The sequence below is a fragment of the Emydura macquarii genome, unplaced genomic scaffold (assembly GCF_026122565.2).
Source record: "Emydura macquarii macquarii isolate MOO-44397 ecotype Brisbane River unplaced genomic scaffold, CSIRO-AGI_Emac_v2 contig_1230, whole genome shotgun sequence".
In the NCBI taxonomy this organism is placed as follows: Eukaryota; Metazoa; Chordata; order Testudines; family Chelidae; genus Emydura; species Emydura macquarii.
Window position 1 is genome coordinate 272,989 of NW_027131367.1, and position 14,180 is coordinate 287,168.

At 43.5% G+C, this 14,180-nt stretch overlaps 1 protein-coding gene across 1 annotated transcript in view; it reads left to right on the forward strand.

Moving 5' to 3' along the window:
• FASN (fatty acid synthase) overlaps window positions 1-12,252 on the forward strand; it is a 71,848-nt gene extending 59,596 nt beyond the window's left edge. Inside the window, exons 37-43 of the mRNA XM_067547110.1 lie at window positions 1,745-1,987; window positions 6,861-7,049; window positions 7,780-8,007; window positions 8,470-8,690; window positions 9,264-9,362; window positions 9,461-9,712; window positions 10,532-12,252. Of these exons, the coding sequence (XP_067403211.1) occupies window positions 1,745-1,987; window positions 6,861-7,049; window positions 7,780-8,007; window positions 8,470-8,690; window positions 9,264-9,362; window positions 9,461-9,712; window positions 10,532-10,669 (1,370 nt within the window). The 3' untranslated portion in view covers window positions 10,670-12,252. The remainder of the gene's footprint in view (window positions 1-1,744; window positions 1,988-6,860; window positions 7,050-7,779; window positions 8,008-8,469; window positions 8,691-9,263; window positions 9,363-9,460; window positions 9,713-10,531) is intronic.
• Window positions 12,253-14,180: the final 1,928 nt, after the last annotated feature.

Consider the following 14,180-nt stretch of genomic DNA (forward strand, 5'->3'; position numbering starts at 1 on the left):
GCTCAATCTCTCCATGGAAACACCGATGACTCTGCCTCTTCTCCTGGACCTAATCACCCAGGATCACAGCACCCTGCAGCATCCCAACCTCAAGTCTCTACACCTCACAGCATGGTTGAACTCCATGGAACTAGCATGTTTAGAGCAGGTCAGGGAGGTCCTCCTCAGTTGTAGGAAACCTTTCACTAGGACTACTTATCTAGCAAAGTGGAAATGGTTTTCTGCTTGGGCAGCAGGAAAGGTATCCTACCTATGCGGGCATCAATCCCGTCACTCTTGGACTATTTGCTTCACCTAAAGCAACAAGGCTTATTGGGTTCATCAAAATTAAGGTTCATGTGGCAGCCAATTTGGCGTTCCACCCTGGGGAGTTGGGGTGCTCGGTTTTCACTAACCCCATGGTTACACAGTTCCTAAAGGGGTTGGACAGACTACCTACCAACATGCTTGCTGGTGCCCCAAAGGAACCTCAGTCTTGTCCTCTCAAAGCTAACAGGTCTGCCGTTTTGAGCCCCTGGTGTCCTGCTCACTTCTCTACTTGTCCTAGAAGGTGGCTTTTCTTGTAGCCATAACATCTGCCAGAAGGGTATCCAAGCTCAGAGCACTGACTTTGGAGCCTCCCTACATGGTTTTCTTCAAAGATAAGGTCCAGCTTCACCCTCGTCCAACTTTTCTATCAAAGGTGGTCTCTCATTTCCATGCAAATCAAGACATTTTCCTCCTGGTTTTCTTCCCGAAACCATACGCTAATAGTAGGGAGCGTAGGCTGCACTCACTAGATGTCAGAAGGGCTTTAACCTTCTACATTAAAAGGACCAAACCATTCAGGAAAACGACACAGCTGTTTGTAGCAGTAGCTGACAGAATGAAGGGGCTGCTAGTTTCATCTCAACGGATCTCGTCTTGGATCACTTCCTGTATTATGACCTGGCGAAAGTGCCCGCACCACCAATAACGGCCCATTCCGCAAGAGCTCAAGCATCTTCTGCGGCATTCCTGATGCAGGTGCTGATTCAGGACATTTGTGGTCCTCAGTTCACACCTTTGCAATGCACTGTGCTTTACTCAGCAGGCCAGGAATGATACTGCTTTTGGCAGAGCAGTTCTGCAGTCTGTGGATGTTTGAGTTCCGACCCGTTCTCCTGTGGTATGGCTTGGGAGTCACCTACTTAGAATCAACATGAGCAAGCACTCGAAGAAGAAGAAATGGTTATTAACCTTCCGTAACTGTTGTTCTTTGAGATGTGGTGTTCATGTCCATTCCAAGACCCACCCGCCTACCCCGCTGTCGGAATTAGCCAGCAAGAAAGAACTGAGGAGTGGAGGGTCGGCAGAGCCCTATATAGGATGCTATGGAGGTGCGACTCCAGGGGGCTCTACAGCTGACCTTGTGGGTACCTCTGGGTGAAAAACTTTCCGGCGGACTGTGCACATGGCGCGCATACGCCTACTTGGAATGGACATGAGCAGCACATCTCAAAGAACAACAGTTACAGAAGGTTAGTAACCATTCCTTCTTCCTGTTTATTCCCCATACTTCTAAAGTGTTTATTATGTTTTCCTCTCTATGTTCCCATTTGTCCCTCCTTTGTCCCTGCTATGATTGCACACATTCCTCCCAGATTCTGACCCTGTACTAAGTGAATGAAGACACCTGCATTTTTTCATTAGCTGTCCCCTCTGCCTGCTGCCATATGCTCCAGTTAGTCATTTTATGTATTCTCTCTTCTGCCTTCTTTCCCAGGTCTGGCCGTGCAGTGGGGTGCCATTGGTGATGTGGGTGTTGTCTTGGAAACAATGGGCAGTAACGACACTGTGGTTGGCGGAACTCTTCCCCAGCGACTCAGCTCATGCCTTGAGGTTCTGGACCACTTCCTGAATCAGCCTCATCCTGTCATGTCTAGTTTTGTTCTGGCAGAGAAAGTCTCTGTGAAAAGTGAAGGAAGCAGCCAGCGGGACCTTGTGGAGGCTGTTGCCCACATCCTGGGTAAATTAGATCATTAATAATTACAAACATTCTGTAATCAGAATTCTAGAAGCCACATTTTACTCCAGAATCTGCTGTAAGAAGTATTGGTGCCAATCACTGTCTGTAGGGAATCAAGTGCAAGTGTGCAGCGTGCTCTGGCCCAAGAACTTCTATTGACTCTCCAGAAGAATCTCTTACATATACAATTATGGGAGTGCTGCTTATATCGCTATTTTTATAGCACTGGGCACATGCACAGAACGTCATGATAGGAAAAAATGCACAGATTGAAGTTTAGATCTCAGATTCCAAGACTTTGTAATATCTAGATACATGCAGATACAGTAGTAGCATAGGCAGCAGTCAGAGCTGACCTCATGGAATATGTGTGGGGGGGTTTTGTTTTTGTTTTTTTTAGGAGTGGCATTAAGTGTGAGTATGTTTGTTTGTCAAGTGTCTGGAAAGCTGTACTATGTAGTGTAAGAGTTGGAGTGGAAATAAGCATGGTGTTGGGAGTAGATGAAGATGACAAAAGGAGTGACTAGAAGAGAAGCTTGGGTGGAACACGCAGCAGGATTTGGTGTAGAAGGAAATTAGGTCAAAGATAAAGGCAAGAGGGTCATTATGAAAAGCCTTAAAGGTGAGGGGTGCTTGAATTGAATGCAGAAGAGGAGTAGCCAATGCAAAAATTCAAGGGAGAGGGAATATGGTTGGGGAGGAAGATCTCTGTGACAGACTAAAAGGGAAACTAATGGAGCTGAGTCAGAGAGAAGGGAGATCAGACCAGTTTGAACTATGGGGACAAAGAAGAGGTTTTACATTAGAGTATTTAGGGTGATAGGAGGAATTAGGAAAGGCCCAGATGTGTGAAGGGAAGATAACATCAAGGCTGTAATTATGCAGGATATGGAGAAGGAGGTGGTGGTGGTGGTATTGGCAGTGGGGAACAAGATTTAGAATTTAGTGTTTTACTTTAACTGTGATTCCTTGTTTCTCTGTATCTTGATTTAATTAACTGATCCTTAATCGTCTGCATAACTAATTGAATTAATGTTTATTTTGCTGTATCATCTCGTTCACCCTGTGCTGCCTTATTCCATCCTCTTCTGTCCTATCTTGTTACATCTTTTTTTATTACTGCAGTAGCACTGAGGGGCCCCTATCATGGGCTAGGACCCCCTTGTTCTCGGTGTTGTACAAACACAGAACAAAAAGACAGTCCTGCCCCAGAGAATTTATAATCTAAGTATAAGACAAGAGACCAACGGGGAGTACAAGGAATTAATAATAATGACCATATTCGTCAGCATGGTAGGCAGTGGTCTCAGTACACAAGCAGTCTTACCTCTCTTCTTCACCTTTTCCTCTCCCCTCCACCTCCTGGCTCTCTAGGGAACCTGGATATCACCGTCTGACATGGTACTTCTACCACTCCACTTTTGTATGCCAAGCTCCTAATTTTCTGGTATATGCTACATCCAACATCATCCACAAAGGACTGTGGTAGGGATGTTGGACTCCTCTGCCTCCTTCCCATCCCAGTCTGTTTAACTTCAATTTCTTCTGCATTATCTACAACTTAATCCAAAATCTTTATTTGTTCTCCTTTTCTTGACTTCTGATTATCTGTTTTTGTCCATTCTTGGACTGCAAGCTCATAAGGGCAGGAACCATCCCTTCTTGAACATCTGTTTTGAAAACCTCTATTCCATGCTGTTCTATATAGGTTCTTATTGTGCCCTAGTCAGTGTATCTGAGCACCTTCCAATAGTGCATTAAGTGACATGACTAACATCTGTTGGGCAGTTTGTTCTCTCATCCTCTCTCCAGGGGGAGAATTTTGGGCGCAGTGTAGAGTTTTGGTAAGTTTTTGTTTGTTTGGTTTTTTTGGGTTGTGTGTTTTTTGTTTCGTTTTTTTTTAAATGCTCTGTTTATATTACAGAAGGCAAGTCAAAGAAATGCACTTTGCACATGGAGCACAAGGGAGTGAGGTTTGATAGTCCTTAGCGCTTATAAGAGTTTGGTCCCTGAGAAAGCTCTATCTTCTGCACAGATGAGCTTTATTCTTATAGTCGATAGTTCCATTGTGCCTGAGGAGGAGAGTTGTCACCAGGACCACCTTTGTGGAGCTTTAAGCAATCTTTTAGGTATGCTGGGTCCAGGCCATTGAACATCTTGAAGAGAAGCACTGAGACCTTAAATGTTTTCTATGGGAAGTCAGTGTAGAGCGTGGACGACAAGATCTGATGGGCTCATGGTAATCCATGTTTCTGAGGACACCTGCTACAGGGAGTTTAACTATTAACTGGAGTTTCCTAAGGGCTGACTGCTTCATACCCAATTACTGCATTGCTGTAGTCCAGACAGGAGCTGACATAGGTCATCTTCCACCAAGATGGGATGTAGTCTCCTAGCCAACTGGAGGTGGTAGAAACCATTACTTGTGAATGCTACTGTGTGAGACTGTAGCATCTGTGAAAATTTCAGGAGTACTCCTAAACTGCAGACTGAATTGACCAATTGTATGTGTGTGCCTTTAACCAAAAGAAACTTCTGTGGCTGTGAACTCTTCAGAGTTTTTTCCTTTAGCTTGCTTGGGTTCAAACAACTGCTTTTATCCATGAACTGATTACGTCCAAGCACTGGACCATCTAGGTGATGTGGTATGGTCATATGTGGGGAAGGATAGGAAGAGATTTGCACATTGCTGGCATGTGAGTCCATGTTGTCCAGCCAGTTTAGTTAGTGGCTATATATATATATACACATTATATACATACACACACACACACACACACATTTATATAATTTTGAATAGGATTGGAAAGAGAATTGATACTTATGGGGTCCCTGCACACAAAAAAAACCCATGTGTTTTTAAAACAGGGTAAATGTATACATTTAGGAACAAACATTGTAGACCATGCTTACAGGCTGGAGGACTCTATCCTGGGAAACTACGGCTCTGAAAAAGATATGGGGCTTCCAGCGTCACGACATGGACAAAAGAGTTAATGCAATCCTGGGATGCATAAATGGGAATTTCTAGTAGAAATAGGAATTTTATTTTACCTCTGTATTTGGCATTGGTGCGACCACTGCTGGAATATGGTATCCAGTTCTGGTGTCCACAGTTCAAGAAGGATGTTGACAAATTGGAGAGGGTTGAGAAGAGCCACAAGAATAACTAAAGTTTTAGAAAACATGCCTTATGTTGAGACTCATAGAGCTCAATCTATTTAGCTTAATAAAGAAAAGGTTAAGGAGTGACTTGATTGGTCTATAAGTATCTACATGGGGAACAAATATTTAATAAGGGTTTTTCAGTCTAGCATAGAAATGTATGATACAATATTGATTGACAGTGGATTGTATGTTCTTCTAAAAGATCTGCTCAAGGAATTATTTTGGGAAAGTTCTCTGGCTTGTGTTGGAAGGAGGTCGGACTAGATGAGATCCAATGGTCCCTCCTGGTCTTGGAATCTGTGAATGGTCAGCAGTGTTCAATGTTGGAAAAAAACTCCAGGAGGATGAGAATGGGTGTCTGCCCTCTGGCCATTGACAGCGAGATATTGTCCATTAATGTCACTCACATGGTTTCAGTCCCATGTCCTACCCTGAATCCAGATTGTGCTGGGTCTAGGATATTGGGTTCAATTAAATGAGCTTGAAATTGGCCTTTGGCTAGCATTTCTGTGAGCTTGCCCAGGAACAGATGATTTGCTACTGGATGCTATTTGGCTAGAACTGATATATCTTTGGTGGCTTGCTCTATTATGTAAATGGACAACTAATCCAAAGATCAGGTCCAGAGTGTGACCCAGCTATGGGGGATTGGATTAGAGCTGATGTGTGAAAGTTCTAGGGAGCCAGTGAGGAGCTGATTTGGAGGAAAGGTATTGTATCTGCAGTGACTAGGGTATTTTACCAACATGCTAACAAGGTATCAGTGAATTAAAGTATTAATGAATACTTTAGTTTTTCTGATGGTCTGTAAAATTAGCATAAAATCCATTTAGCTTTGGCTCTATTTTCTATTATTAAATTAATTAAAATGAACTTGGCTTACCTGAGGCACCTCTTTTGGCATCCAGCACATCATAGCATTGCCATAAACAAATACTATCACCCTCTGCTCAATATTTTTGTGAGATATCCAGGAAGATGTAAGAAATTTACAAAAGTGACAAAATATGAGAAAAGTTTGCCCAGAGGTAATGATGGGTGAACCTAAGGAAGTGGATGAGGCTGCTCAAGAAGAGAGGTTTGAGAGAGAAGATCATGGTACAGAGGATGGAGCCCTGGGAGATGCTAAACAGGGGAGAAGGAAAAGAGGAGAAATTGCTGCAAGATATTGAAGGGGCAGAAGCAGCCAGAGCAGGGTACTTAGGTCCATCAGACATTCAAATAACTTTCTGCAGGTTTGACTGTACTTTTTTTTTTTCTGCCCTGTGCTGATTGGCTGTTTGCTCCATCCCTCCCATCACCATTTCTTCACCTCAGCCTCATTTCATACCTGCCCCTCACCCACGCTTCCTTTCCCTTTTCTTCCGTTTAGCTAATCTCCTTTTAAGTAAACTGACAAATAAATTCATTAATTAAAAATCATGACACCACCATGTCATCATTTGCTGCCTCACATTGTTCATTCTGCTGGTGTGTTATACCCCTTCCCCTAGCCTGTGTCTGTCTTTTTTGTTTAGATTATAAATTCTTCACGGTAGGGATCATCTGGTGCTCTCTCTTTGTACAGTGCATAGCACAATGGGATCCTAATTCTTGCTTGGCCTTTAGGCACTACTATAAATAAACATGTTTAATAATTACAGGAACAGTCCAAAAGGTAGAAGGGCATCAGTCTATTTTTCAAACTTCTGGTTCTTTTTGTCAGGTGTCCGTGACGTGAGCAGTCTGAATGCTGAGAGCTCTTTGGCAGATCTAGGCTTGGACTCTCTGATGGGAGTGGAGGTGCGTCAGACCCTGGAGAGGGACTACGATATTGTCATGACTATGAGAGAAATTCGACTGCTTACAATTAACAAACTGCGAGAACTTTCCTCCAAATCTGGAACAGCAGAGGGTACGCCAGCTGAATTTGGCCTTGTGGGAGACTGGGGTCACCAGAGTAGCCATTGGTGTCCATGTACATTTAAAATAATAAGTGCGCCCAAGCTGTCTTTTTCAGTATGTAACGGTGAGAGCCTCTTAGTGACAGGTGATGATGGAGGGGGGCCTGATGTGAACTGATAGTATTGTAAGTGACAAGTGTGCTATAGACTGCCGCTTAGAGCTGTCTGCCCATTGGATTGGTCCAGCCAGTTATGTGGGAGGGGGAGGGAAAAGTCCCTAAGAGAAGATCCAAAGCCAGGAGAAAGAAGCTTATTTTGTCTCCCATCTCCATTTCTCTGCTGCCTGATCACCAGTGAAACTCAGACAGCTCTCCAGTGCTCCCTAGATAGTGTCAGCAATAAAGGTGCAGAGAGCTAGCTAGTGTCAAATAGCCTGAACCATGAACTAGTCATTAGCAGAAGTATTGGTGTGGGCAGGGAAATGACAAAAGCAGAAATGCCGAGGGAACAGCAATAACAAAAGCCAGGCTTGTGGGGAAATGGTAGTGTCCCTTCTGAGTCCCCCTTCCTCAAGGTAGTGGCAGAACCTCCCCTCTGCACCAAGCCTGGATTCCTACATGGATTACACTCATTGCTATTTAATGATCTAGTGGGCAAGAGGACTAGTCCAGACCAGCCTTCATTTCTCTCTGGGCCTATGCTTACTGTAACTGGCTTCTCCTGATGTGCTTTCCTTTAAAGAATTGAAACCATCCCTTCTGATGAAAGCTGGCCAGGTTGAGCACCCTGAATTGGACTTGAACAACCTGCTTGTGAATCCAGAAGGGCCAACAGTCATGCGGCTCAATGAAGTACAGAGCACAGAACGCCCTCTTTTCCTCATTCACCCCATCGAAGGATCCATCACAGTTTTCCACACGCTTGCCTCCAGACTCAGTATGCCCAGCTATGGACTCCAGTGCACAAAAGGTATCTACATCCTTGTTCATCTTGACTTTCTAAACTTCACTTGGTAGCTTTCACCATTCCACTGAGGCCTTAGTTCCTGTCCTCTGCATGCAGAGCTCCAAGCTTCAGAGACCCATGACTGAGTCCACTTAGGTAAGTCACAAACATCCCCAGTTAGATGAGAGAGAAATATCAGAGTAAAGAGAAGATGCTTGAATGTGGAACTGGATGCTTACACGGGGAGGCCCATGTACCAGAGTGATGGACAGGGCTCTGTGCTCATCCTTGATGCTGCTGAGGCACAATTACTTGTTTGGTCAGAAATATAGATTTAGCTCTCGTTATAATCTATATAGAAATATACTTTCAGAAGAAGCTGAGTGTTTCTAATGGAGTCATTAGTAAGCTGGTGGAGATGTAACTTCATCTCCCACTGTCTGATTTCAACCTGTTCCTAACTCCCATATTTCTTCCTCTTTCTAGCTGCTCCCCTGGACAGTATACAGAGTCTGGCAGCCTATTACATTGACTGTATAAAGCAGGTGCAGCCTGAGGGACCCTATCGCATTGCAGGATACTCCTTTGGAGCTTGTGTAGCCTTTGAAATGTGCTCCCAACTGCAAACTCAGCAGAACCCCTCCCATTCACTCAACAGCCTCTTCCTGTTTGATGGGTCCCACTCCTATGTGGCAGCATACACTCAGGTAAGAGATTCTGGGGGAACTTCCCTCCAGAGACCACCCTATCTCTCACCAGTGCTCACGATTTGGGAGCCTTCCATGTGACTTGAGCCATTTTTAAAAATTGACACACCCACTTACCAGGAAAAAAAATAGCTGTCAAGGAGCTATAGGTGACTTTAAAACAGCAGCTCTGCTCCATTAGTTGACTGGGGCTGGGATGCAAGTGCTGATTCAGATGTCCTATAATAAATGGTGGGATTAGCCTGCGTTTTTGAAGGTGCTGGATCTTCCAACATGCTCTCATGAATCCTAACCTGGCCAGGCTTCTCAGCACCACCATATCTTCCCTTCTGCCTGGCCTAAAGCTCTCTAGAGGACCCCCAAAATCTTGGCAATTGGCCAGTTCCTTAGTGACAACTACCTGGAGATCAGCTGTGTATTCTCTCTTGTGGTTTCTGGGTTTGTCGTCCTGTTTGGATTCTCCCAAGATTTTCAGTCACTTGATTTCAAGTACAGAGCGCTATGCTATGGTATCTTATCTAATGAGCAAGAGAGCACTTCTTTCCTGTATTAGTGCTAGTTCCTCTCTTCTAGAGCTACCGAGCCAAGCTGACCCCAGGAAATGAGGCTGAGGCAGAGACTGAAGCGTTGTGTGCTTTTGTTCAACAGTTCACAGGCACTGAATACAATAAGGTAATCTTCCTCCACTTACTATAAGGAAATGCCTCTTGCACACAGGAAGCTGATAGCTGCACCTCACCTAGCAGTAAATTGTTTTTTACCATCTACAGTTGCTGGAGACTCTTCTGCCTCTGCGAGACCTGGAAGCTCGTGTCAATGCTGCTGTGGATCTGATAACACAGAGCCACAAAAACATCAATCATGAAGCTCTCCGTTTTGCTGCTGCTTCCTTTTACTACAAACTGAAGGCTGCTGACAAGTATGTGCCGGAGTCCAAGTATCATGGAAATGTGACGCTACTGAGGGCAAAGACCCACAACGAGTATGGAGAAGGCCTGGGTGGAGATTACAAGCTCTCAGAGGTTAGTTTAAGGAACAGCTCTGATTATGAGACTGCACTTTCAAAATGGAGGCTGAAGTCCAGGAGAAGTTCTGATGCCAATTTTGGACCAATTCCTAACAACCACCAATGGTTGTTTCTACTGCTAATTCTATAGCTCCCAAAATGCACTTTTGCAGGTCTGAAAGGAAGAGATGCTAGGCTACAAACAAGGGGGATGAAACAGGGACAACTTAAAACAGTCTTTGCTTTGTGCGCTTATTTTTAAAAATTATTTTCCTGTGATATAACATAAGACAAGAATTTATTGATTTTTATTTAAAAGTAACTTTCTTCCTTCCCTCTTGTTAGAGCCCAGGTGCCCTTCCATTTTGGAACTCCTTATTTCTCATTCATTCACCTTTCCACCCTGTCTAATGCATGATATGATTTTTATCATGCACTTAAGGAAAGTTTTTTGTTGGGTGTGTTGGGTTTTTTTGGCCCTCCGCACTCCCCTTTCCCCCCTCCCAAGAAACTATCCTCAATATTGCCATCTTTCTGAAAGTGTTTCCATTCCCCCCACAGCCAGCTTCAGCAGCTTATTCCTTGCTGTGATGGGGAAAATGGATCCACTTCTACTGGGGCCAAAGGTGTAGGTTCTGACTCCCTACGCCTGGCCCTCAACAGCGCTCACATTGACGCATTGAAATTAAAGGGTCTAGAGTCAGAACAGTGAATGGACCATGTGTCCGAAGCAAGAGACTTTCATGTCCTATAGCTGAGGCAGCAAGATTATGGATTTAAATTGCTTTAGAATTCTGGATATAAAATTTTCTTTTTGTCTTTTTGCCATGTGTAGGTGTGTGAGGGGAAAGTATCTGTCCATGTCATTGAAGGGGATCACCGTACTTTCTTGGAAGGAGCTGGTGTTGAGTCAATTATTGGGATCATCCACAGTTCACTAGCAGAGCCCCGGGTCAGTGTCCGTGAGGGTTAGCCCCCTTCTGCTCATCTTCTGTCACTGGCAGAGAGAATTCCAGCAATATCCCTTGTTACGACAGACTACAAGGAACTCCTCTTGTAATCCAACATCCCATCTGCTCTGCAATCAGGTCTGGGAAGTCCTGCTGATGGATGTCTCTCTCCAGTGTTGTGATACGCTCACTCTGCATTGCTACATGGACCTACATCAATGACTACTTCCGACACCTTTGACAGCATGAAAAACAAATTTAGGAGTAGACTTCTTTACTTGTGCTATGTATCGTTTTGTTGTCTTAACAGTATTCCAAAGGATAAATGATAGCACTTATTAACCAAGCCCAGTGAGCAAGGAGGGGAGCTGCAGCTGATTTTGGAGACATCTGTTGATCTGTGAAGAATTAGTCTGTAGTTAAGGTGGATAGAATTACATTGAGGCTCTTGTAACTATATTTTTTAAATTTGAAATACTTTAAGTATTTATTGCATCAACCTAGAGGCTTCCCAGTTTCCATTTATCATTAGTTTAAAGATAACAAAACATACGTTGGAGCTTTTATTTAGTCTACCAGGTGAAGTTGCCAGTTTTGTTAAACCAAAATGCATCTTTGCAGAAGTTTCTTCCCTCTTTGCTTCACAAGGAGAGAGAAGGGTGGTGGTGGGGGGGTTGATATACACACAAGGTTGGCCCTAGGCATATACCAAGTGTAGGTTGCACTGGACCCTGCAATTTTGGGGTCCCTGCAACATCAGACCCCTCTCCTAGTTCACTTTGTTTCTTGACCCATCATTAGCCTCTCCATTCAACCATACACATTTTGAAAAAATTAACTCTGGGACTTTCACCTGTCCTTTTTCCTCATTGACAAGTACTATGATATAATCCTCCTCACCCCCTGCTCTCCCAGAACCAAAGCTCTGCAGTGGTTACAGCTGTCTGCCTAACACCCCTGCATATCTTATTTAGCACCGAGCCTGCCTAAGACTAGGGCCATCCCTGCGTCCACACATCCTCTCCTCACTGAGACTGGAAATCCTACACATTAGCCAAGTAATCAGTTCAGTGGCAAATTATTTTAAAAGATTTGATACCTTTTTAAAAGACATTTATACTTTAAAATCCAATAAGCCTTTTTCTTGCTTTTGCTATGCTGGATCTGTATTTAGGAGAACCAGTGAATCTATGCTGCACCTATGATACAGAGGATATGATCCATTCTGCACCTATGATAGATGGAGAGCAAACACTATCAACCAGGTTGGAGCCATTGTGCCTCTCAGAACCACGTTATAGCCCAGTTCTCCCAATAGATTATTCTGTCAATATTGGCACAATCCGGTGCCAGGAGTGTCTTGCATGGGTTCTGAGAAGGGTGCTTGGTTGATTAAACCACCCTCTGTGGATAGCGGCTGAGTAGCTGGTTTTAGTTTAATAAAATATTTGTGTGGAAATTTTGAAATGCAAACAGTGTTGACTTAAAACATTTCCAAATCAGTCCTATTCTGTTTTTTCATTTTTTACATACCTTTGGTAAAAATGCTGCTCTAGAGAGTGTCCTTTCCTCAATGGCTCTCCTGACATTAAATAATTGATCTCTGGCTGGCTTTTTTTTTTCTCTCTCTCTCCTCTTTCTCCTTGCCCTTATTTGTCAATTATCTTGGCATAAAAATCCCTCCAACACTTCTGTTGCCAAATAGTGTTGGAAGGCTATAAAGATGCTTGTGTGTTATTTTTGGAGCATCAAAACCTGTAGCCATGATCTCAGTACCTCAGACAGGTGTAACCAAACTAAACGACTGGGTATTGGACACAAAGTCCTAGTCTTAGCTCTGACTTTTACTGGGTTGGACAAGTCATTAACCTCTCTGCCTCAGCTTCTCCATCTGCAAAATGGGGCTCATTTCCCACAGGCCTGTTGTGAGGATGTATTAGATAATGTGTGCAAGTCATTTGGACCTTGCAAAATGCTGTTAAGTATTACAATTAGCTTACTTATTAGGTGCGGTGTGTACTGGGCGGTTTGGAATTGCCAAGGCCCTGACCCTAAACTAAAAAGGACAGTGGATGGATCATGTGGTCATCTGTGTGAGACTAGGACGCCATAGATTACTGAGCATCATTCATGCAAATCCTGGCACTAGACAAGAAGTAAAACACAAAATGACCAAGACATTTTCAATGGTAAATGTTTCAAAATTACTGGCAATTGCAGTGATCCAAGGGAGGGGGAATTCCAACTGGTGTGGCCTGTACTGAAAATCTGGAAGAAGAAAGATGGTGAAAAAACTGGAACCAACTTGGCAAATAATTCAGCATTCAGACTGTAATAAGAGTCTGAGCCAGAAAGAGGGTTGAAGGAAAGTGCTGCTATTGTACAATGGTAATTTAATGCATAGTTCTGAATGAGGGAAGCTAGTGCTAATTCCAGTCCAATGGTCAAAGCAAGAGCTGTGTGCTAATTATTTCTAAAGTCACATAAATGTGCAGGCCTCTTTTAGACTGCTTGGAGATACTGATTTAGTAACAAGTACATCAAGAATGACCTATCAAATAATGATACCTATGATCTTGAAGAAGAGAAATGGACAAGTTTTTGCATTTGTTATCCCACAATGGTTTTTTTGTTTTTCTTTCATTTATCTAACCTTCAGCTGCTGCTATATAACTCATTAGCTAACTGGCTGCTGAATACAGACTGCCAAAAATAACTGTTTGCATTGCCTACTGGTTCTCAATGAGCTATTATGACAGCGATACCTGCGTTGAACTACACTACCAGTATCCTTTGAGTCCATATGTCTTAAGTTATTTTTGTCTATTGTATTTTATTTGCGCAAAATCAAGCACTACTGTCACACTTGCTTCTTGGAGAGGAGCAAGTTCTGGCAGGGCCAAGGCTCCAAGAGGAGAATGACAAATTCTCAAGAGTCATCTTGTGCTTCCTTGCCTACCTATTCCTATTGCCTACCTCTGCACTACTTCCTTTGCACCAATTTTCTCTTTCCTGTAGCTGTTGGAGGCCCTCTGTTCTCTAGGTTCCCCCCTGGATCTGTAATTTAGATAAGAATATAAGAATGACGATGCTGGGTCAGACCAATGGTCCATCTAGCATAGTATCCTGTCTTCTGACAATAGCAATTACCAAGTGCTTAAGAGGGAATGAATAAAATATGGCAATTTTTGAATTACCCACTCTATTGACCAGTCCCGGCTTGCACTCCAGTTTCATGCAGAAGAGGAAGTTAATTAGACTATAGTGCATTCTCCCTGTACTATTCTGAGGAGCCAGGAAGTGAGAGGTTGGGGAATCAGAACTGTAGGCTGGTTACTTGGACTACGTGGAGAACAGTGCCACAGTTGAGGCCGGAGTAGCTAGAAAAATTTGCCACTGAAATCAGCTATAACCTTCCTTTTCTGTAGAACACATGCAAAGGGAGATTCTGAGCTGGGCTATCTGGACACTAGCACAGCTACAATGGTCAGGGGAACTGGACTACCTGAAGAACATAGAGGGGGAAAAAGCCAT